Genomic DNA, 20,940 nt, shown 5'->3' on the forward strand with positions numbered 1-20,940 from the left:
CCAGACTCTTTCACAGCTCTTCCGTCCCTCCCTTGAGGCCCCGCCTTTTTTGCTGGAAAAGGGAGGGTCGAAGCGTCCTCAATTCAGCCAGAGCACGTCTATTGGTCGGGCAGGGTTATCCATCAAGACGTCAACTGAAAGTAAAAAAAAAAACCCTACGCAAAAGGAGAAGTGCCAGAAGCCTTCCATTGGCTCTGAGAAGATGTCAGTCAAGACATGGGCGGATACTATGAAAATTCAACGCACGCTATTGGGAGAGCCGAGACCCCGGCGGGGCGGGGGCGTGCCCCTTTCCGTACTCGGGATTGGCTGAGCGGTGCCGCGCCCCCTTCCAGCCGGCTGCCGCCTGCGCTGGGAGTGGGCCCGGCTCGCCTGCTTGGGCCGGGCGAGCCCGGGCTGTGGAGAGGCGCGCGGGGGCTCTGACTGGGTTCCCCAGCCGAGCCCACGTCGCTCCCGGAGTGACGCGAGCCGTCTCAACGGTGAGGGAACGCCGGCGCGCGGCGGCAGGCGGGGCGGGCGCCGCCGGGCGAGAAGGGAGCGCCGCGAGCGGAAGCGTCTTCGGGGCGGCGTCGCACCCGGAAGTGTGGCGCGAGCGCGGCCGCACCCGGAAGGCGAGGCGCCCGCGCCGGCGGCGGGCAGGGGCGCGCGCTGGCCGGCGGGGAGGCGGCGTGAAACGGGGTTCGTGTGTCTCCGTGCCCGGAGGCTCCGAGGCGCCTCCCTTTTCGGGAAGTGTTGTCGGAGGGTGCAAGTGTTGGGTCACGCGTTTGGGCACCTCACCCTGTTGAAACCCCGCCGTGGACCCCGGGGGGCTCCCGAAAGGCTTTTGAGGAGTTTCTCTGGCCGCCGGTCACTCTCGATTTCCCCACCCCACAGGGATGTGCAGATGGAGGCCGGAGGAGACACTGCTGCCCCAGACCCCGGGGACGCGGAGGACTTGGACGACGCTCGGCTCCCCATGGGGGAGGCTGGAGATGGTGGAGGGGTTCACGAGGACCCGCCGGACCCCGAGAATGGGGGCCTGGAGGAAACAGGTACACCTTCCCCTCCCTAGGGTGCTGGGGGGGAGCCCTAACCCATGTCACTGTTGGGGGAGTGAATGGGGAGCCGGTGAGGAGTCTTTGGGGACCCAGGGAAGTAGCTGAACTCAAAGCAGGCTTAGTAGGAAGGAAGTCACTGTGGACTCACATGTTCGTTAAGTCACTGAGGAATGGAAATCAGTGCACGTCACTGGATGTTCACTAGGGACTTTTTTTTTTTTTAAGATTTACTTATTTATTTATAGAAGCACTGGGTACAGTCAGAAGCGCGGGAGGGTGAGAGGATTCACCAGAGCCAGAGCGGGGAGCAGAACAGGCAGACTGACGAAGTACACTGCTGAGGGGAGCAGCGGGCGCGGCAGGAGAGGTCTGCTGTGCCATGTGGGACCCTTGCCAGAGGCCGGGGATGGAACCGGCGCTGCAGAGGCTGCGGGCAGCTTCCCAGCCCAGCGCTCAACCGCTTTGCCACCAGGGGAGGCCCAACTAGGGACTTATTTAGAAGTCCCTAGTCTTGGAGGTAAATGGAGGTAAATGGTGGTCACTGGTGGGGATGGATGGAGTGGACATAGAGTAGAATCGATTGTAGGACAGGGGAGTGACTGTGGGTCACTGATGACTTGGCGTGAAACTAGGTCACTATGGAGTCAAACAGGATTATTTGGAGTCAAAATGGGGCACTGGATTTGGGGTGTTTGGGTTCGATGAACAAAACAAAATCAGGACAGAAGAGGGCTGTTTAGAAGTCAGTGTCTGAAGGCCGGGGTTAGTCATTGATGTGGGAAATTGGGGTGGGGGTTGGTAGTGAGCACTCAAAATACCTACATCATTGAGGAGCCAATGATGAGTTGTGGGGGGGAGTTTTAGGAAGCAGAATGGTGATCCTGGGCAGGGAGACAGTGAATAACGCTGAGATTATTTGGAAAATTGGAGGACAGTGACAGATGGATGTGCAGAGGTATTCAGTGGAGAATCAATAGGAGTCAGCGGGGAGTTGGTCCTCACTGAAAACTTTGGAACTAGTGGATGTTAAGGGGTCTGTGGGAAGAGTAGTGGACATCGCTGAGAATAAGGAGTAGGGAGGGTTTGTTTGAGAACTTGGGAATTGTTGGCTGTTAATAGGAGGAGGTAACTGGTAATTGGAGACATGTGGAAGTCTGGCTGTCAATGAGAGAATGAGGAAACAGGAGGTCATTGGGGTTTTATGGGAAAATCATTGAGACATAGTTGGCAACTGGTAATAACAGTTGTTCTTGGCAGGGAGGGGCATCAGTGAACACATCGGTGAACACTGCCTGGAGTAAATGTCCTTGGGATCCAGTGAAGTTATGGGTTTCATTGGTGAATGTAAAAGGTGGTCATGGGGAAGGCAGTGGAGACCAGTAAAGTCCTGTGCATTGGTGAATATTGTGGTGGTTACTCCAGGGGAGGGAGTGGATATTGGTGAGCACAGAGTAGTCAGTAGAGGGCTAGAGGGCACTGGAAGTCTTGGATGTTAATGGTGGTCACTGGTGGAGATGGAGTGGACATAGAGGTCAGGGGAGTCATGGAGGGTCACTGATGACCCAGGAAGTAGCAATGTTGTATGGGTCCCTGGGATGTCAGCAAATCACAGTGGGAATAAATGGGAGGTTAGGATGAGTCCTAAAGATCAGGGTGTTAAGTGAATATTCATGTCAGATATTGGGAGAATCAGTGGTCATCTTCATGGGTGACCCAGAGAGCCAGTGGGGTCATTAGGGATCAGTGGACATCAGTGAGAAGAAATTAGGGGCTAGGGTAGTAAGGGGGAGCATTCAAAGAACCAAATATTCATAGGTGTATTGGCGACCATCGAGGAGTCAGTAGATATCAAGAGAGTTAAAACCAGGTGAGAAGATACTAATAACATTTGGAGGCAGTGGGGTGCTTTGAAGACTTGGGAGTGGCAGTTATTGAGAGTAATAATTGGTTTATAGGGACATAGAGGAGTCAGTAATGACGAGAAATTGGAATTTGGGGGCTTCAGGGGGCCAATGAAGCCTGTGTTTTGGCAGGGTCACAGGGAGGGCTGGCAGGGATTTAGTAGGTCCTAGGGCACATGACCCACCAAAGCTCCCTTTCAGGATCTGAGACCAAGGATCCGCTACCGGACCTGCTGTCACCCCTGTCCCCGCCCGAGGCTCCATCATACACCTGTGGTCTCTGGGATCCTGCCACCCCTGAGAATAGTTCCGTGGGTGACCCAGAGAGCAGCTCTGGGGGCCAGGGTGGGGACCCCAGTGACGAGGACTGGCGCAGCAAGCGGAAGCACGTGTTTGTGCTGAGTGAGGCCGGCAAGCCCATCTACTCGAGGTACGGCAGCGTGGAGGCACTGTCGACGACCATGGGAGTGATGACAGCCCTCGTGTCCTTTGTGCAGAGTGCAGGCGATGCCATCCGCGCCATCTATGCCGGTGAGCACAGGGGCAGGACGCAGACCCGGGGATATGGCTGACTGGCTGGCCAGCTGTAGGTGTGTCTGTGTGTCTGTCTGCCTGAGGGCCTTGCCAGCCAGCCTGGGGTGAGTCAGTGCATGTGGGTGGCTCACCTGACAACTGGCGGGAGGCGGTCCATTTGGCTGTTCGGCCTGCTGGGTTCTAAATGATTAATTCACCAGGATCTAAGTGACCGGGTAGAAACTTCCATGTTGGCCGAGAACATGATTTTAATGGCTGTGTGGCTGAGTTGAGGGTCTTTCTAGCTCTGTGTCAGTCCTCATTCCCTCTTCCCCTACTCCATGCTGCGTTTGATCTGACTCTTTTACTGTCCTGTCCTGTCTCCATATACATCCAGAGCCCCCCACCTTGTCTTTACTCCAGTGTGCATAGTGACCCTGCCAGCTCAGATCAGGGGTGTGTGTGCTAGGAGAAGAGCCCCACCAGACCTTACCCCTGACTTCGTCCCGCCTTTTCCTCACCCAGAGGACCACAAGCTGGTGTTCCTGCAGCAGGGCCCACTGCTGCTGGTGGCCGTGTCCCGGACGCCTCAGTCAGCGGCCCAGCTGCGGGGGGAACTGCTGGCGGTGCACGCCCAGATCGTCAGCACATTGACTCGAGCGAGCGTGGCCCGCATCTTCGCACACAAGCAGAACTACGACCTCCGCCGCCTGCTGACAGGCTCTGAGCGCACTTTAGACCGCCTTCTGGACAGTGTGGAACGGGACCCAGGGGCCCTGCTCCTGGGTGCCGTGCGCTGCGTGCCCCTCGCTCGTACACTGCGTGATGCCCTCGGTGCACTGCTCCGACGTTGCACGGCACCCGGTCTGGCCCTGTCGGTGCTGGCAGTTGGCGGGCGACTGGTGACTGCTGCCCAGGAGCGGACTGTGCTGGCCGAGTGCCGGCTGGACCCAGCTGACCTGCAGTTGCTGCTGGACTGGGTGGGAGCACCGGCCTTCGCGGCGGGTGAGGCCTGGGCACCTGTGTGCCTGCCCCGCTTCAACCCAGATGGTTTCTTCTATGCCTATGTGGCCCGCCTGGACGCCATGCCTGTCTGCCTGCTGCTACTTGGCACTGACCCTGAGGCCTTTCATGACATGGCCACCTGCCGGCGCCTGGTAGAAGAGGGCATGCACTCCCTTGGTGCCCTGCGTGCCCTGGCCGAGGCGGCCAGTTTCTCTACTGCCCTGTCAACCAATGCCCCTGCCTACAGTGTGCAGGCCGTGGGGGCGCCTGGTCTCAGGCACTTCCTCTACAAGCCGCTGGATATCCCGGACCACCACCGCCAGCTGCCCCAGTTTACCAGGTGGGCTCTGACCCTGCGGGCAATTGGTGGGGCGGCAAGGCTTCTCTGACTGGCAGGTTCAGCATCTCCCAGACATGACTTGGGAGAGAGAACCAGCCACGCTCCAGAAAGGGCGAATAGAATGGGCCTCTGATGGTGGAGGGTCAAGCACCAACATGAAGGAATCCCCTATTCTCACAGGGAGGAGGCACCTAGGAGTCACGGACTCTGTAGTTGAGGGGGAAACTCGGTATCCAACCACTGAGACTCCCCAAGTCTCATGGGGGAGGCTCAGCTCTCTAGCTTAACTGAAATCTCCAGACTGAGGGGAGATGGGGCAGCCAAGAAAGCCTTAGACTGAGTTTGTCCCCTGCCTCCCTCCACGACTGCAGCCCTGAGCTGGAGGCCCCGTACAGCAGAGAGGAGGAGCGGCAGCGGCTGTCAGACCTGTACCACCGCCTGCACGCGCGCCTCCACAGCACCTCTCGGCCCCTGCGCCTCATTTACCACGTGGCTGAGAAGGAGACGCTGTTGGCCTGGGTGAGTTGGGTAGGGTCCTGAGCTCATGCCCCACTTCAAGCCTCCTTTCCCTCCACCGTGTTCTCTCCAGACATAACAGCCTCCACTCAGCATTCCAGGCTGTCACCTAGGCCCCGCTCTGTCTCCAGCACTGTTTCTGCTATTACACGCCAGTCTTTGAAACCGGCAAAGATCAAGCATGAGTTCTCCAATCCTTCATTGTTTGCTGTTCCCCCATTAGCAACCGGTACAGTGTCTTTGACGTTCAGGAGGCCCCACTGATGGCCCTCGCTGTGCCTGATTGCCTATGAGTCCCATGCATGGTCTGCTGGTACCAGTTCATGGACCCCAGATTCCTGGGGCACATGGGCCTTATCCCATGGCATGCCTTCTACCTGGCATTTCTTTCCATCTTCATGGCACCCATCCTCACTTCCTACAGGTTTACTACAGGTTAGGTTGAAGCCTTCAGGGAGTTTGGTGACAGTAACCCCACTGGAAACAGCACCTTCCCCCAGGAGATGCCTTTTAGTGCACATTTATTAAACCCTGTATTGCCTGCCTATAATACATCAGGCATTGTCCAAGGCCAGGGATTTGATTTGACTTTAAAATTTTGTTTAACTTCCATTTTCAAGCAACTTTAGATTTACAAAGAAGTTGGAAAACAGTACAAACAATCACTCTAAGTATGTCCTTCACCTGGTTTCTCCAGATACTTACATAAGCACAGGAACTTAAAAAACATCTCAGTACAAAACTGTCAGTACAATAACATCTAAACCACAGACTTTATTCCTATTTCATCATTGTCCCATCAATGCCCTTTGACTAATCCAGAACCAAGTCCAGGATCACATATTGGATCCATTGGTTGTCTTGCTTTATTCAAGAACATTCTTCAGTCCTTTTTTGTCTTAAATGACCATGGTACTTTTCAAGACCATGGTACCAGCCAGCTGGTTTGTAGAATGTCCCTCCACTTGGGTTTTTCTAATATTTTATGACTAAATTGAGGTCATACAGTGTTGGCAAGAATACCATGGAAGAGCTGTTGCACCCTCTGCCTCATAAAGAGGCCCACAGTGTCAGTGTGTGCCTTTGTTGATGACTTCAGTGCTCAAGAGCATGTTTGCCAGATTTCTTCACTGCAACGTTAGTATCTACATTTTCCCTCTTTCTAACTGTGTCTCTTGGTGATGATCAGTGTTTTCATCATCTCTTCACTCATTAATTTTCATATCCATTAAAGTTTCTTGCCTCCAACAGCTACTACTATGATGTTTATCAAACAGTGATTTTTCTAACTCCATCATTTCTTCTACTCTTACTGATTGTAATTCCTCTGTGTGGAAGAACTTTCTACTTGTTGACTTTTATAGCAGTATGGTCCCATGGATTTTCCTTTTCTCCAGTGAGCTAAAAATGCTTTCATGTCACATCTTTTGTTGACATTCCCCATTCCTGCTTGAGTATCCCCCATTCCAGGCTTCTCTTCTACTCTGCTCATCTTGAAATTAGCCATTTTCCCAAGGAGCCTTCAACCTTTTAGTAGAGAATGGCAGTTCAAAGCCAAGAAATGGCAGGCCCAGTTTGGGGGATGCTGCTCTGAGGCGATGGTGTCCACATGGGGAGAGGAGGCAGCCGTGTGGGTATCTGGAGGAAGAGCATGCCTAGCAGAGGTGGAGGACCATGCAGATGCTGGGAAGCAGGACGGAGCCTGCTTACCTTTAAGGAAGAGCAATGAGAGGCTAGAGTGGCTGGAGCAGAGGGAGCGAGGGGACAGCAGCGTGGGGCAGTGTGGAATGTGCTGGTCAACTGGTGAAGTTTGGTCTCGGGTTGCTCTGAGGACTAAATGAAATTAATCTTCATCTTCTGCTCAGGCCACAGGTGAGGAAAACAGGTGTGTGGAGGTTAGAACACAACGTTACTTGATGTTCAGTTAGTGATGAGCAAACTGAGGCCCAGCCAGCACACACACACCCCCCAACAGCCAAGGTCTCCCAGTTGAAGCCATTAAATGATCCAGGTGATCTCTTGATCCAGCTAAGAGCCTCTGGCCCACCTGGGACACAGTAATGTCAGCTTACCTGCTTTAACTCAGGTACCAGCACCAGGTGGCAGCTGCAGCCAGGTACATCTTCACACAGGAGACAGGATGGGGCTGGGTAGGGGTGGGCAGGATTGAGCAGGGCCAGCTCCAGCCCAACTGACTCTCTTTCCTCTCACATCCCCAGGTGACTTCCAAATTTGAGCTCTATACCTGCCTCAGCCCCTTGGTGACCAAGGCAGGTGCCATCTTGGTAGTGACCAAACTCCTGCGCTGGGTGAAGAAAGAGGAGGATCGGCTCTTCATTCGTTATCCCCCGAAGTACTCCACACCCCCAGCGGCCCCAGCTGCCCCTGCGGACCAAGTTCCCCATAATGGCTCATTCACCGGACTCTGAGAGGTGGAGCTCTCAGATTGGGCAGAGCTGGGAACAACCCTCTGGCTTTTACCTTCTGTCTCCACCCTGAATATGGGGTGGGGAGGCGAGGGTGGGGGATGGTGTCTCTGGCTGATCCCTGGCTTCCTAGGCAACAGGGTAAGACCTGAGGCCTGCCCACAAAGGAGGCGGGTTGCAGCATGGCTATGGGCTGCCTCCCTAGCTCTCTCATGTGCCCCCCCAAACCCCTTATTCACCTCCACCTCTGGTGAAACCCTTAGGCCTCTCTTCCCTTCGGCTGGCTCACCTCCACTTGGATGATAGTCCAGCCTCTCTCGGGCTCTGTCCTCTCCAACACTGGCCACAACACCCTCTGCCCTCCATCAGGGGGGTCTGCCTCCTCGACAGATTCTCAGCACCGAGTGTCCAGGTCTCTGGTGGCCCACAGAGGTTTTGGAGTTGGAAAAAACGGGCCATTCAGCCTGGAACGGGCCTGGGGATATTTTAAAGAAAACTGCATGTGAGGCCTAAAACCAGCCCCCACGAGAACATTTCTTTTGCCCATCATGTACTTCATCTGCACCCTGTCAAATAGGACCCTCATCCATTTGGCTGCTGCTAATATTCAGGAGAAGGTGGCCTCCTGCTTACGTCTACCTGGGTCTGACAGGACAAAGCCCCTGACTTCAGGCGGGGGTTGAGACTCACGGCTGTTACCTAGGAGTGCGCTCAGCTTCTGAAGCTCGTACTGCACTGCTTCTCCATGAAATGGATCCCACCAGCCTCGCCCGGGCTGTCCACTGAGGACGTGTGAACAAAAAGGAACTGGGACTCGTCGGTACCACTGCACGGGGATGCACCCGATCCCCGATTTCCCCAGCCCGCGCACCAGCAACCTAGACAGCTCAGCGTCCACGTGTGCCCCCCGCAGTCAGGCGGCCGCCCCCCCCAGACGCTGCTTCGGTCCTTGCGTCTCGGCCCCGCGAGCTGCGGGCGGCCGCTGTCCAGCGCGGCCTGGGCGTGGCCCCCGCGCCCCCCTGGCCGCACCCCGGCCGCCCCCACACTGCGCAACAGTTGAGCCAGAGGCGCAGTGCACGCATGCGCGCTGCGGCGCCTTTCTCCCGCAGCTTTTATTTTTTTTTTTCCCCCTAAACACGCATTGTCCAGGGCGCAGGCGCGCACAGGCAGGGAAGATGGAGCCTGCGAAGGAGGAGGACCTGCCCGAGCCCGCGGCCGGGGCGCAGGCGGCCGGCGGGAGCGCAGGCAAGTGGGCACCGCGGGGCGGGCGGGCGGGCGGCCGTGGGGTAGTGATAGGGCTGCTTAAAAAAAAAAAAAGGACAAAATGTAGACCTTGTTGGAAAGGATGCGGTTCCCCAAAATGGAGATGAGTGACACGCCTGGTCTGCCGTGCGGATTCGTGCGCGCCGGCCTCCCTGGAGCTGCTGCCCGGGCGCTGGGAAGCGAATCATAGGCTCAATATGTCATTCTGCAGCTCTCCAAGCCAAAAAGGCGTGTGTGTGGTGGGGGGGGGGGGGGGCTGTGGATAGTCACAGAGATGACGCCGCTGCTGGCACACGTCTAAGGAAATTAGCCGCAGCTCTTCTCAGGGCTCACGGCGCGCCCCGGCTTGCACGGAGCGCCCCACGGACGGCGGCTGCCCCTCCAGGGGGTTGTGTCGACGAGACACCTTCCCCCTCCCGTGTGTCCTGCCCCCGGCACCCCCACGCCGGGCGAGAAGGGAAACGGAGCTCATCCCGGGGGCTGTTGTCAGTTGCTGTCTTAGCCCGAGGAAGGAGTGACGCACTCCTGTGCCGGTGGCTTTTTTTTTTTTGTAAAATTAGAGGCGTTTTCAAAATGTGCTGAAGTTGGAACTGTCACCCTTCTGGCCTGCCCCCCCTCCCTCGCCCATCTCCCACCGCCTTCCTGCGCGCTTTTATCACCATTGTAGGTCTCCACATGTTGCGTTGCAGCCCCCCCAGACCTCTCTCTGCAGCCATCAGCCATCAGCGTGATTACTTACTTGTTGATTATCTGTCCTAGGATGTGAGCTCCATGAAGACAGACTGTTTACTACTGTTTCCCCAGCACCTAAAACAGTGCCTGCTTGGCAGGTCCTAGGTGCTCAGTCATTTTTGGTGTGTGCGTCATGACGTGACTGACACCCCGAGAGCTCGCTTAGAGGCGAGCCACGCATTAAGTGCCAGCTTTTAACAATGGACAGACAGAAATAATACAGAGGCAGAGCGATGCCGTGTAGTAAGTGCTTACTATAATAGCTGGCCCTGTGCCGAAAAAAGTGATTTTAGTATCAAGCTTTCAGATTTGTCAAAATTGAAGTGATGAATTAGCTGCACTTAACAATGGAGAAAATGGAAAAGCCTATCAAGGTTTCCAGCCCACCAAAATGGGCTTTTATAAAGGGAAAGAGTCCATCTAGTATGCATTACTTCTGTGGGGAAATAGGCCATCTCTTGCCTCCCAGGCAGAACTGACCAGTGAGGGTGTAGCTAAGAGGCAGCTTAGTAGGCTGCATTTAGGATATTTGTAGGACATTTTCAGTCCTACAGAACCGATCGTAGAATATACAGATGTGTGGAGTATTGTTGGTGGAGACAAAACACAAGGAACAATCAAGGAAATGGCTAAATATAGGTCTGTTCATGCGTGTTGTGGGATGCCGGTGGGGTGGACATTTTGTAAGGGTCAGAAAAAGCAATTAAAATGTATGTAGTGCTACAGAATTGTAAAATTGAAGGAAAATTTTTGAATGATATCAAGGATCGTGTATTAACAGTGGATGCACATTAACATCCGGGGCTTGATGGTCATACTGCAGTGACCTGGGGGAGTCTCCCTGTACATAGGAAATATACACTGGAATATTAATGAATACTGAGCCATCATGCCTGCAGTCATGGTACAGAAATACTCACAGGTGGGAAATCCGATACAAGGGCAAACAGGAGCACTGGGGCCTATTTCTACAACCTTTATGCACATCTGAAATTATTTCAAAATAAAAATCTTTAAAAAGGGGTCTCATGCTCTACAGACTGTCTTGTTTTATTATACGGAATTGTTTTAATGTGCAAGATGTTGGTTAGATTACTTAAAAGATTTACTGATTATAGCACATGATCTTAGCTCATGACTAGAACTGGAAACGCAGTGGAGAGAAACAAAATGGAGCTTTCAGACCTGTGCAGAGGCTGATTGTAACAGACCCGCAGAGACAATTGGGGAATTACACCGGTTCTGGATGTTGTTGGGTGATAATACTGTAGGACCGGGGTCATCTGAGAAAATGTGCTAGTGTATTTGAGACATTGAAGTATCTGGGGATGAAATATCTGGTGCTGGTTTGCAAATATCTCAGCACAGGAGAAACGTAGCTGAGGCAACCATGCGTGAGTGTGGATGACGTCAGGTCTGGTGATGAGGCAGAGCTCTTTCGAGTATCTTCTCTACTCCCCTGTGCATTGGAAACGTTCATTATGAAAGATTTCATAATGAAAAATTTCATAATAATGAACATTTTCATAAACATTTCATAAACATTTTATAATTTCCAATAGGAAAAGATAACGCTAAAAAGAAGTAATCAGACACCTCTCCATGACTAAAGTGACTAATTTTTTTTTCATTTCCACATATTAAGAATAATTCAAAAACTCAAGAGGAGCCACGCCAACCCACTAACACTGATTATTTCAGAGACGGACAAAGAGATTTAGGGTCAAGGGCAGAAGGGAAGTTTCATTTTTAACTTCACATATTTCCATAGTGTTTGATCTTTTAGAACATTATTTGGTTAGGAAAGTGAGAATTAAAGCAATACATAAAATACATTTTACTAAAAGATCTGAATGTCTTTACCAAACCATTAGCAGTGGTGACGTTGGGGTAGGGGAGTGGCTTGGGGATGGGGCTGGTGGTGAGGGGAGACTTACCTTCTTAATCATATTCTACATTTTGGTTTTTTTTACTAACTAATTTGAAAAATCCAAATGCAAAATTAATGAATAATCATTTCTAAAAGATTTCCATCAAAACAGTGAACATTCTACCAAACATTCCAGCCAAATTTAATAAGCTCAGGTTACAGCAGAATTTTTAATGACTGCAAAGAATTTCAGCCTGTGAGTGTGCTGCAGTCGACTAAGGCATTTTCAGGTTGCGTCCATCTTTTAAGATTTCATACACTGAAACACTGACTATCTGACCAGTCACCCTTAATCATTTCTGTAAGATTCCTAGAAGTGGAATTCTGATCCAGAGTTGAGCTTTTGATATGTAATACCAGAAAGCTTGAAATGAGAGAGTTTTGGCATATCAGATTGGGGAAAATGAAAAAAGGTTAAGAACATACTTGGCTGGAGACTACGAGGAAGGAGCCTGCTTGAGGCAGGTGGAGATCAGCTTCATCCTATCAGTCATATTTAATAAGATACCTTGTTTTTGATCTGGCAGGCTCAAATGTTTATGAAAAAAAAATCATAATGAACATGTTGAAATGCACACCAGAGTAGAGAAGATACTCGAAAGAGCTCTGCCTCATCACCAGACCTGACGTCACCCACACTCACTCATGGTTGCATCAGCTACATTTCTCCTGTGCTGAGATATTTGCAAACCAGCACCAGATATTTCATCCCCACATAAATCAACGTCTCAGATACACAAGCACATTTCTCAGAATGTATCCAGTAAATACACCCCCATGTGTGTGCCAAGAATCTACAGGGATGTTGTACTGAACTGAATTGTGATCCCCCACCCCAAAATTATGTCCTGTAGAACTAATTGGTTATGGGGTCTTTGCAAATGTAGCTAGTTAAAATGGGGTTTACTGGGTGAGGGTGGACCCTAATCCAATGACTGGTGACCTTATAAGAAGAAAATGTGGATGCCGAAATGCCAGATGATGACACGGGCAGACCTCAAAGGAAGACAGAGTTTGCATTTTTCTTTTTTACAGCAGCCTGAGAAAACTAAAATAGATAGTAGCTGTGTGATTTTGGGGAACAGCAAAAGAAGGGAAATGACCTAAATATCCATCAGTAGGGGACGCCTCTTAAATCCTGGTATACTTGTTCAGTGGATCACTGAAGAGAATAAAAATGTCACTAGTATACAGTGTCCAATGAGAAAAACAAGAACACCGTTTATGAGCATCCCAGTTATATAGCTAGAGAGACATATGGTTGGATGTGAACTGAATTACCTCCACATACTACCATGTAACTCATGTGGTCTCAGAAGAGGGGACTGGAGAAATATAGGGTCCCTTTATATGACTGTGGATTAGCATTTCTCAGTTTGTGTTTTGGCTATCCTATGTTTTGTGAACTGCCTTTTATCTCCAGTTTTCCTTGGTGAAGAGCAGGTCACTGGGATTTTTTTATTACTGATTTCAAGGTATTATTTTGCCGAGTTCTGCTGCTGCTGTTGTAACACAGGCTCACATTAAAAATATATAGATGTTTGTAGGGAGAAAAGTATATTTGATCAGGATTTAAGTAAGAGCCATTCATTACAGTTGGTTGATATGTCTCGAGTCTCTTTTAATCAATAGTTGTCCCTCTCCCTCTTTTTCTTCTTTGAATTTATTTATTGAAGAAACCAGACTCTCGTAGGGAGTTCCCCAGAATTTGGATGATGATGACATTCTCATGATAATTCTGGTGGTTTATTTGGATGTGAGTAGCCATTAATCACCACTTCCTAGATCTGTCAGTTCATTATGAATTTGCAAACTGGTTTATAATAATTTAAAAGAAATGCCTATGAAATCGCCCTGCTATATGGCAGTGGTGAGAATTCATACTGATCTTGAACAGCAGCAGCAGCAGCAGCAACAGCACCTGGGGTTTCATTAAGGGGACTCTGTGGTGTCCTTTGACCTCTTGGGGAGAAGCTGACTATTAGGGTTCCTGATTCATCGAGCATACACCAGGAACTGCAGAGACTTGGGCCAGGAATCCCGCAGGGGCCTTGTGCTGGCAAAAAGCTGCCCCTCAGTCTCCTGGTTTCCAGCCCAAGGGTATCTGCAGAACCCATGGAGGCTTTCTTCCTATCCCAGAGAGGCCTGGACTTTTCTTCAGTCCCCTCTCATTCTCACTGGATCCTGTAATTCTGATTTTCATCTCCACAGGGAAGAACAAGCCCTCAAAGAAGAATGAAGACTTGGTGACCATGGTGAAGAAGCTGCAGGAAGGTCGTGTATCTCCTTGTGTTTAGCACTCTGGGGTGCTGAGCCAAGCAGAGGTGGTTCAAACCCAGCCCCCTCCACTCACAACCTCGGGAAACTCCCCCACTGCACTTTTCCCTGACACAAGTTAAAACTAAAGAAGCATAAAGGGGTGCTTTATGATTTTAACAGATTTTTAAGGGGGGACTGTGGAGGGAGCAAGCAGTAAGGGAGAGGAGGGGGAACGGAGTCTCCTTAGGCTTCCACCTACTGTTTGAACTCACACACACCCCTCCTGTCCCTGCACACACCTGCTTCCATTCCCCTAGCCCACAGGCCAACAGCAACTGGTTTTTAATTTTTAGTTATTTTTCTAGATATTTTTAAAAAGTACATTCCTGGGGATGCATTTTTCTGTCCACCCTTTTATGTACAAGTGGCAAGACCAACAGCTTTGCTTCTGCATCTAGTGCCCATATCAAGCTGGAGCAGGGTGCTGGCTGGGTGTGAAATTGGATGGGCCCTTCCCTACCTATCTCAAAATATTGCTATACATCGATCTGCTCCAAATGAAAGGGGGCCTCTCCTCTGTCCTGCCCCCCATGGTCGCATACTGAAGTGCATTTGGGCTGCTGCCTAGGTAGCACAATTACAGGCGGGGAATTGCAGAGATGCTCCAACCAGCTTCACGAATGAGACCCCTGGGGCTATGTCAGTTATGATCAGCACCTCGGAGAGCACCCCCACTGTCTTGGCTGTCACGGGAGCGGGAGGGCCTCAGAAAATTTTGAGTTTATTAACTCGAGAATGTCAGGAGCTGATAGTGAGACCCCACAAGGACTGGGAGGCTTTTTTGCCCCAACTCTTTGCCTTCTCTGGCTTCCTGGAAGGCAGAGAGACAAGGAAGACCTCTGTGTACCAAATACTGAAACAGAATTGGGACTGTGAGGGGTTAAGAGATGACTCACTAAAAAGACCAAGATCTCCCTCACTGGAAGACGTGATAGCTGCCACCCACACAGTGAAAGCAACATTTCCCTATTTTCAAAGGAAGTCATGGCAGAGTCTGGATGGACAGTAGTGAAAACTCACCCTGCCAGACTTTTAACAGGGTGGAGCAAGTGGGAAGTCTCCCTTGGCTCCCACCACACTCAGAATTCCATCTGGAAGCTTCCACTGTGTCCCACAAGGCCCTGAGTGACCTGCCAACCCCACATCTGCCCACCTTAACTCCTGCTGCTCTCCACTTGCTCACTAGACTCCCACCTGCCATGCATTAGTCATTATTTGGGGGCATGAGCTTCCCTCCCTCCCTCTGCCCTGCATTGTTCCGCTGCCATATTCTCCACTCCCATGGCACCACAGGGCCACCCTCCCTCACCTCATCCTGAGCCTTTCCATATCACAAGAAGCGCCTTGATCCCTGGCACTCGTCAGCCTTGTTCACTTTATTTCCCTTCACAGCAGAAACTGCCTCGCAACTTGGTGTCATATGTCTTTGTTCTGTGCCCACTCTCTCCCCACAATGCCAGCCCCTCAAGGGCTTCTAACAGAACCAGGCACACAGCAGTCACCCAATAAATGCACACTGATTTATAGCAGTAGAGACAGTGCCAGTGACCACCCCCCCACTCCAATCTGCCTCGGATAGCCAGACATCTGCCTTCTCTGGCTCAGTCTTTCTTTTTATCATGCAGAGGGAAGCCTGGAGCCCCAGATCAAAGAACTGATTAACCGGATTAATGAGCTTCAGCAAGGTAAACTCTGGGACCGAGTCTGGCCAGCTGGCCAGGAAGGGCCCACAGTTTGAACACCGTCACTTCCACATTTCTAAGACCCAGCAATGCCCCCTCTTCCCCTCCCCCACCACTTGCCAGGTTGTTCAAAGATACATGTGCAGAATCTGTGAGAGAAGAGCAAGCTAGAGGCTGCACTCATGCTGTCTTCTCTTCTTTGGTCCAGCAAAGAAGAAATCTACTGATGAACTGGGAGAAGCGCGAGCCCTCTGGGAGGCCCTGCACAAGGAACTGGACTCCTGTAAGGAGGACCAAAAGAGGGGGCCCACCGATCCCCCGACCACTGCAGGCAATCCTGTGCATGCCTCAGGGTCTCTGCACAGGCTGTCCCCTCCACCTGCAGGGCTCGCCTCCTCTGCCATCCAGCTTGCCTCTTGCTATCTCATCTTTCAGCTCTCAGCTCCAGCGCCACCCTCACAGGTCTACCTCATGGTGCTGCAGGAAAACAGAAGGCCACCTTCTCTCTGCCCCTCTCCCTTCTGCTTGATTTATTTCTTCATAGCCTTTATTTCCAGTTTACATGACATACACATTTTCATTTCTGGTCATATCTACTCTCAGCATAAACCTGTTCATTCTTCAGGCTCTTTGCTCCTGACAGGGAAGCAAGCACATTCCTGGAGGGGGAGAAGCTGGTGGGGATGGGCCCCACGGGAGATGGGTGTAAGGGTGCTAAGAAGACAACTCCCCTGGGGCTGTACCTGGCCTTCTGCATGACCTTGCATGAAGTCGTTGTGGGGCACAGAAGGTGTCCCCTGGAGGCTGAGTGTTGCTGTGTTTTCCAGTGAGTGGAGAGAAGGCGCACCTAGAGGAGGTCTTGAGCAAAAAGCAAGGTATTGACCAGCTGCTCCTCTTTTTGTTCCATCCTGCACCCCACAAAAGCCCCCCGCCCCCAGACAGCCAAGGAATCTCACTGAATCCTAAGTCAGGTGCTCCCCCTGCTTCGTTTACTCCGAGGTCTCTCAGTGCCCCCCAGTACTTGACGTGAGCGGGGAGCCCTTACTGCCATCCAACCCCGATTCCCCAAGAGTCCTCCCAGGCCCCACTTAGTTCCTCTCCCCACAGAGGCACTGAGGATCCTCCAGCTGCACGGCCAAAAGAAGAAAAATGAGGCTCAGAGGTAAGAGACCTGTCCAGCTCTTTCCCACCCTTATTCCTCAACTCCAAGGAGGAGGGAGCCAGAAGTAGGAAAATTAAACCTTGGACACACACATCTCATCTCCCCTTTCTTGAAAACAAAGCAGCTAGACAGTAGGTTTCCCTGCCTATCCCAGGTATCGGGTGGTGATGTTCCGACGGACTCATTCATTTAATCATCCATTGCTAGTTTCTTTACCAAATAAATTTCAACCACTGGTGTTATTCTAAGTCTTGTCTTATTGGTTATCCAGCTTTTCTGCAATCCATTCATTTGTGTATCTGGCTGCGCATGTAGCTCCCCCATGCCCAGCAGCTCACCTCTCCACCCATACATGTATCCAGTCACCCAGCCTGGCCGCCACGCAGCGAGGCAGCCATGATCCCTCCAGCCTGCCATCGGTTAGCCTTGCACCCATGCAACCTTCCATCCCTCCTCTTTCCACCCTTCCAGTCTCAGCCAGTCATTTCTTCACCCGGCCACCCAGCCAGACATGTATCCACGCTTCCAACCACCCTTTATTTCTCCATCCAACCGCCATCCCTTCCCTCGTCATTTCTGTAACCAGCCATCATCTCTTCAGCCAACCGCTCATCTATCCGGTTAACTCTCCAGCCAACTCTCCATTCATCTCTCCATCCTTTGAACTTTGGCCTGATACATTCTCGTGACCAGAGGCTTCATACATTGGTACACCATGATTTTAACTGTGTGGGGACACCGGATGACGGACAGTCTTAAGTGGGTGTCTGCTTAACGACACCACAAACTCTTCTTTTAGCTATGTAATCCTTATAATGACAACCACAGAAATGAAGGGCTCATGTCACACGCCCATCCTACCACCATTGTTCAAATGAGGAAACTGAGGCCCAGGGAGGTTCAGTAACTTGTCTAGGGTCCCAATGGAATAGTAGATCCAGGCTGCAAGTCAGGGCCCAGAATCCATGGAATTAAACCACTGCCCCCTCACAAAGCTGTCTTAGGACGACATGGCTTGATGGGGGACAGGCTGATGGTCTTAACAGAGGCCGATGCAGTCTCAAATGCAATCAACAGAAGGAAGGAAAACGCTGAAGGTTATGAACAGACTCCCAGGCCCCGGCGCCCGCTGAAGGGACTGCGAGGCCAACTGGAGAATGACAGAGGGTTGTCTTTCCCTCCCCAGGGAGAACACAATGCAGGAGGAAACATCTGCCCATAACCCTGAGGTCCCAGGCAGTCACAGACAGAGGAAGCTGGGGTAACCCCGGGGTAGCCCCAGGTCTAGGGTCTGGTGTGGCACTGGGTGGAGAGTGGGAGCGGGGCATCAGGGAGAGTCTGTTGGAAGAGCAGCTACTGGCACCAAACCCTTCAAAGAAGCAGAGGGAGCCCGGGGCAAAGATCTGAAGACCTGTGTGTAAGGAACCCCCAGACAGGGCCAGGCTGGGGCGCCTTCCTAGCACGGGGTCCCTCATTGCTGGGTGTTGGCCCGTAGGTTGAACGTGGAAGAAGAACTGGAGCATTTGATAGGCCAGCACAAGGACCTGTGGGAATTCCACGTGAGCCATCGCCGGTGTCTCCAGCCCAATCACTCCTCCCCTGGCTTCAGGGTCCCCGCTGACTGGTCCAGGATCAAAGCACCGTGCAGCCCCAGCCGCGGGCTAGCACTTGGCACCTCTGTTCCTCTCACCCGCCAACGCAGTCCGTTAGGGTCCACCTTAAATCTGGCCACCTTTTGCTTCCCCCCACGGCCACACCTGGCATCCCTTGCCCAGACCATCTCAGGAGCTTTCGCTGGTCCTCCTCCGCTCCTGCTCACCCGGAGGGTGCTCGCCGGGTCAGGGCATTCCTTCCCGTAGCTAATGCCCCCTGGATGCACCTGGCAGCATTCCAGGCAGGAGGGAACCAAAGCGTCCCAGACATTTCTGTGCCCAGGATGGTACCCAGGATATTTGGAGGTGGGGGGAGGCTTATCCAGATTCTAAACAAAATAAGCAGATGCCAGGCTGGTGGGTAGGCCTCTCTGAGCTGGGGACACCTGAGCACAGCCGGGAAGGAAGCCAGGGAGGAAGCCATGCAGGTATCTGGCAGACATACAGCTGTTCCCGGCAGGTGGAGGGAGCAATGCAGAGGCCTTGAGATGGAGGGAGCATTTGAGGAAGAGCAAATAGGGGTGTGGGTTGGGGGAGCATGAGGGGAGCGGGAACAGGTGAGGTTTGAGAGGTCCAAGGGGACTTGGGGCGATATTGGGGTGGGGAATGTGTTTCCACCACCCCCCAGCCCCTCAGACAGTGCACATGGTGGTGACTAGTCTGACCGAGTGAACCCATCAGGTGAGGGCTTTGCAAGAGGCGCGGCGAGGCCAGGGGGACGGACAGCCCGACAGGCGTCCTCTCTGTCCGCGCAGATCCTGAAGCACCGACTGGCCTGGGAGATCCACACTCTGCAGGGCAGCCGGGAGCAACTGCTCACCGAAGGTGAGACCTGGGCGCGGCGGGGCGGGGGGCGGGGCGTGCAAGGGGAAGGGAGCCCCGACGCCCCGACACCCCGACACCCCTGCAGAGAACGAGGCGCGGGCCAAGCTGCGGGAGGTGGAGCGGCGCCTGCGAGCCTTCCGCGAGGCCCCGGCTGCGCCGCGCGAGGTCCCGGCAGCGCCCCGCGAGGGCCCGAGCGTGCCGTCCTGGAAGGATGGGTGAGGGGTCGCGCCGCGCCCCCCAACCCCTGCACCGGCCCAAGACGCCCCTCCCGGAGGGACCGGCCCTGGGGGCGGGTCCGCGGGCCCCCGGCTTCTGCGTCTCCAGGGGTGTCCGCGGCTTCCCCTGCGTCCCGCCCCCCATCCCGCCCCACCTTTCAGTCTCCTCGCTCTCCCGCGCCCCTTCTCCGCAGGATGAAGGCGGAGCTGGATAAATTCGAGGGGCAGGTCCTGGGCGCCGCCGGGGGCAGGGTTGGCGAGCGCCAGGTAGGGAGCGGAGAGGGGGTGGAGGGGGGCGGACTGGGGTGTCCCCGGAGACCCTCCGAGGGAGAGGGAGCGGGGCGCCCCGGGAAGGGTGCATGTGACGGGGCAAAGGGCGCTCGAGACCCCCGAACCCCCAGCTCCCGCAGGCCAATCCCGATCTCCCCGGCGCCGGAGCGAAGGAGCAGGAGGAGCCGCCGGCGAAGCTGCCCCCAACTCTCCCCGAGGCCTAGAGGCCCCCAGTCCCGCCCCGCCCCGCCCCGCCCGCCTGTCCGGGCCGCCGAGAAATAAAGGCGATTATATCCACGGCCGCCTGCCTCGGGCTGAGTCTGTGCGCCGGGAGTCTCTGGGCGTGGGGGGTCATCCCAGCTCTGCGACCTGGGGGCGCCTAGGGGTCAGGGCTATGCGCTCTGGTGCAGGGGCTCCCGCAGAAGCTCTGGGAATAGGTGGGTATCGCGCATCTCCATGCCCTCGCCTCGGTTCCCCAACCATCTGTTGCACCAACAAGGGCTAAAAGCCCATGCTGATGCTGTTTGCAGAAACAACGCCCGTGCGAGAGCCTCTGGGTCTCCCTGGTTCAGAGTAAAATCCCAGAGTCCCAGCATCCCCAGCCCTCCAACCTGCCGGCCTCTCTGGGGTCCCCTCATCCTTTGGTTCTGGCTGCACAGCGTTTCTCCACCCTTCTCCAAGCGCCTGGTTCTCTCAGAGCCTTTGCCCTGCCCTGTGCACCTCTGAGGTGGCCCTTCCCTGGGTCCTGGGGACTCAGCTCCCTGAAACACATCAGCTGCTCAGGAGGCAGGCCCGGGGACCCAGTTCCAAAGGTCACCATCACCAGGTGTTGCTACTTATGAAGCAGATTAAACAAGGACTTGCTGAATATCTGCTGTGTACCAGGCAATGTTGTGGGCCCAGGGTTTCCCGTGGCGTGGTCAGGAGAGGGTCTCCCTGAGAAAATGCTGTCTGAGCGGGGAGTGGCCTGTCCAGTCCTGGAGTGAGCCACATGGGTGGAGCAGAGGGGATGCTCCTGCAAAGGCTGTGAGATGGGACCAGCTCTCTTGAGTTTGTGGAGCCTCTGGGGGTTGGGGACAGGCTTCTGGGGCAGAGCGAGGTGAAGACAGAGGGGGAGATGATAGGGGAGAATAGTTGGGGATCCAGCCAAGT

General features: G+C 53.4%; 2 protein-coding genes and 1 long non-coding RNA gene across 6 annotated transcripts; 2 read left to right on the plus strand and 1 right to left on the minus strand.

Annotated features, from left to right (window-relative positions):
- The first annotated feature begins 357 nt into the window (after nucleotides 1-357).
- MON1B (MON1 homolog B, secretory trafficking associated) lies at nucleotides 358-8,711 on the plus strand. Of its 2 annotated transcripts, XM_037516189.1 has the most exons (6): nucleotides 358-479; nucleotides 874-1,031; nucleotides 3,140-3,469; nucleotides 3,977-4,796; nucleotides 5,168-5,315; nucleotides 7,532-8,711. In XM_037516189.1, the coding sequence occupies exons 2-6, from the start codon at nucleotides 884-886 to the stop codon at nucleotides 7,739-7,741; spliced, it is 1,656 nt and encodes a 551-aa protein (XP_037372086.1). In that variant the 5' UTR covers nucleotides 358-479; nucleotides 874-883; the 3' UTR covers nucleotides 7,742-8,711. The 2 variants fall into 2 exon arrangements, with proteins under 2 accessions (XP_037372086.1, XP_054552984.1); XM_054697009.1 differs by lacking the exon at nucleotides 358-479 and having other exon boundaries at nucleotides 649-1,031.
- On the minus strand, nucleotides 5,799-8,657 carry LOC119249099 (uncharacterized). 2 transcript variants are annotated; one of them, XR_005126062.2, is made up of 4 exons: nucleotides 8,438-8,657; nucleotides 8,028-8,213; nucleotides 7,385-7,617; nucleotides 5,799-7,169 (listed from the first exon to the last, which is right to left on the minus strand). It is a non-coding gene; the product is annotated as an uncharacterized LOC119249099 (long non-coding RNA). The 2 variants fall into 2 exon arrangements; XR_008552427.1 differs by having other exon boundaries at nucleotides 5,799-7,617.
- A 40-nt stretch (nucleotides 8,712-8,751) lies between the features above and the next one.
- On the plus strand, nucleotides 8,752-20,031 carry SYCE1L (synaptonemal complex central element protein 1 like). 2 transcript variants are annotated; one of them, XM_037518071.2, is made up of 12 exons: nucleotides 8,752-8,983; nucleotides 13,875-13,937; nucleotides 15,608-15,667; nucleotides 15,873-15,947; nucleotides 16,492-16,539; nucleotides 16,772-16,826; nucleotides 18,013-18,087; nucleotides 18,322-18,385; nucleotides 19,234-19,303; nucleotides 19,389-19,518; nucleotides 19,713-19,785; nucleotides 19,920-20,027. In XM_037518071.2, the coding sequence occupies exons 1-12, from the start codon at nucleotides 8,914-8,916 to the stop codon at nucleotides 20,010-20,012; spliced, it is 876 nt and encodes a 291-aa protein (XP_037373968.1). In that variant the 5' UTR covers nucleotides 8,752-8,913; the 3' UTR covers nucleotides 20,013-20,027. The 2 variants fall into 2 exon arrangements, with proteins under 2 accessions (XP_037373968.1, XP_054552985.1); XM_054697010.1 differs by lacking the exon at nucleotides 18,013-18,087 and having other exon boundaries at nucleotides 19,920-20,031.
- The last annotated feature ends 909 nt before the right edge of the window (nucleotides 20,032-20,940 follow it).

The sequence above is a fragment of the Talpa occidentalis genome, unplaced genomic scaffold (genome assembly GCF_014898055.3).
Source record: "Talpa occidentalis isolate TD23 unplaced genomic scaffold, MPIMG_talOcc4v2.1 talOcc4.17, whole genome shotgun sequence".
Taxonomy (NCBI): domain Eukaryota; kingdom Metazoa; phylum Chordata; class Mammalia; order Eulipotyphla; family Talpidae; genus Talpa; species Talpa occidentalis.

Bases quoted from the DNA above. Each gene is read 5' to 3' on its own strand.
- MON1B (XM_037516189.1), top strand. From the start codon at position 884: ATGGAGGCCGGAGGAGACACTGCTGCCCCAGACCCCGGGGACGCGGAG. The intron at 1,032-3,139 runs GTACACCTTCCC...GCTCCCTTTCAG, and splicing joins TGGGGGCCTGGAGGAAACAG to GATCTGAGACCAAGGATCCG. The intron at 3,470-3,976 runs GTGAGCACAGGG...TTCCTCACCCAG, and splicing joins CATCCGCGCCATCTATGCCG to AGGACCACAAGCTGGTGTTC.
- SYCE1L (XM_037518071.2), top strand. From the start codon at position 8,914: ATGGAGCCTGCGAAGGAGGAGGACCTGCCCGAGCCCGCGGCCGGGGCG. The intron at 8,984-13,874 runs GCAAGTGGGCAC...TCATCTCCACAG, and splicing joins GGCGGCCGGCGGGAGCGCAG to GGAAGAACAAGCCCTCAAAG. The intron at 15,668-15,872 runs GTAAACTCTGGG...TCTTTGGTCCAG, and splicing joins GATTAATGAGCTTCAGCAAG to CAAAGAAGAAATCTACTGAT.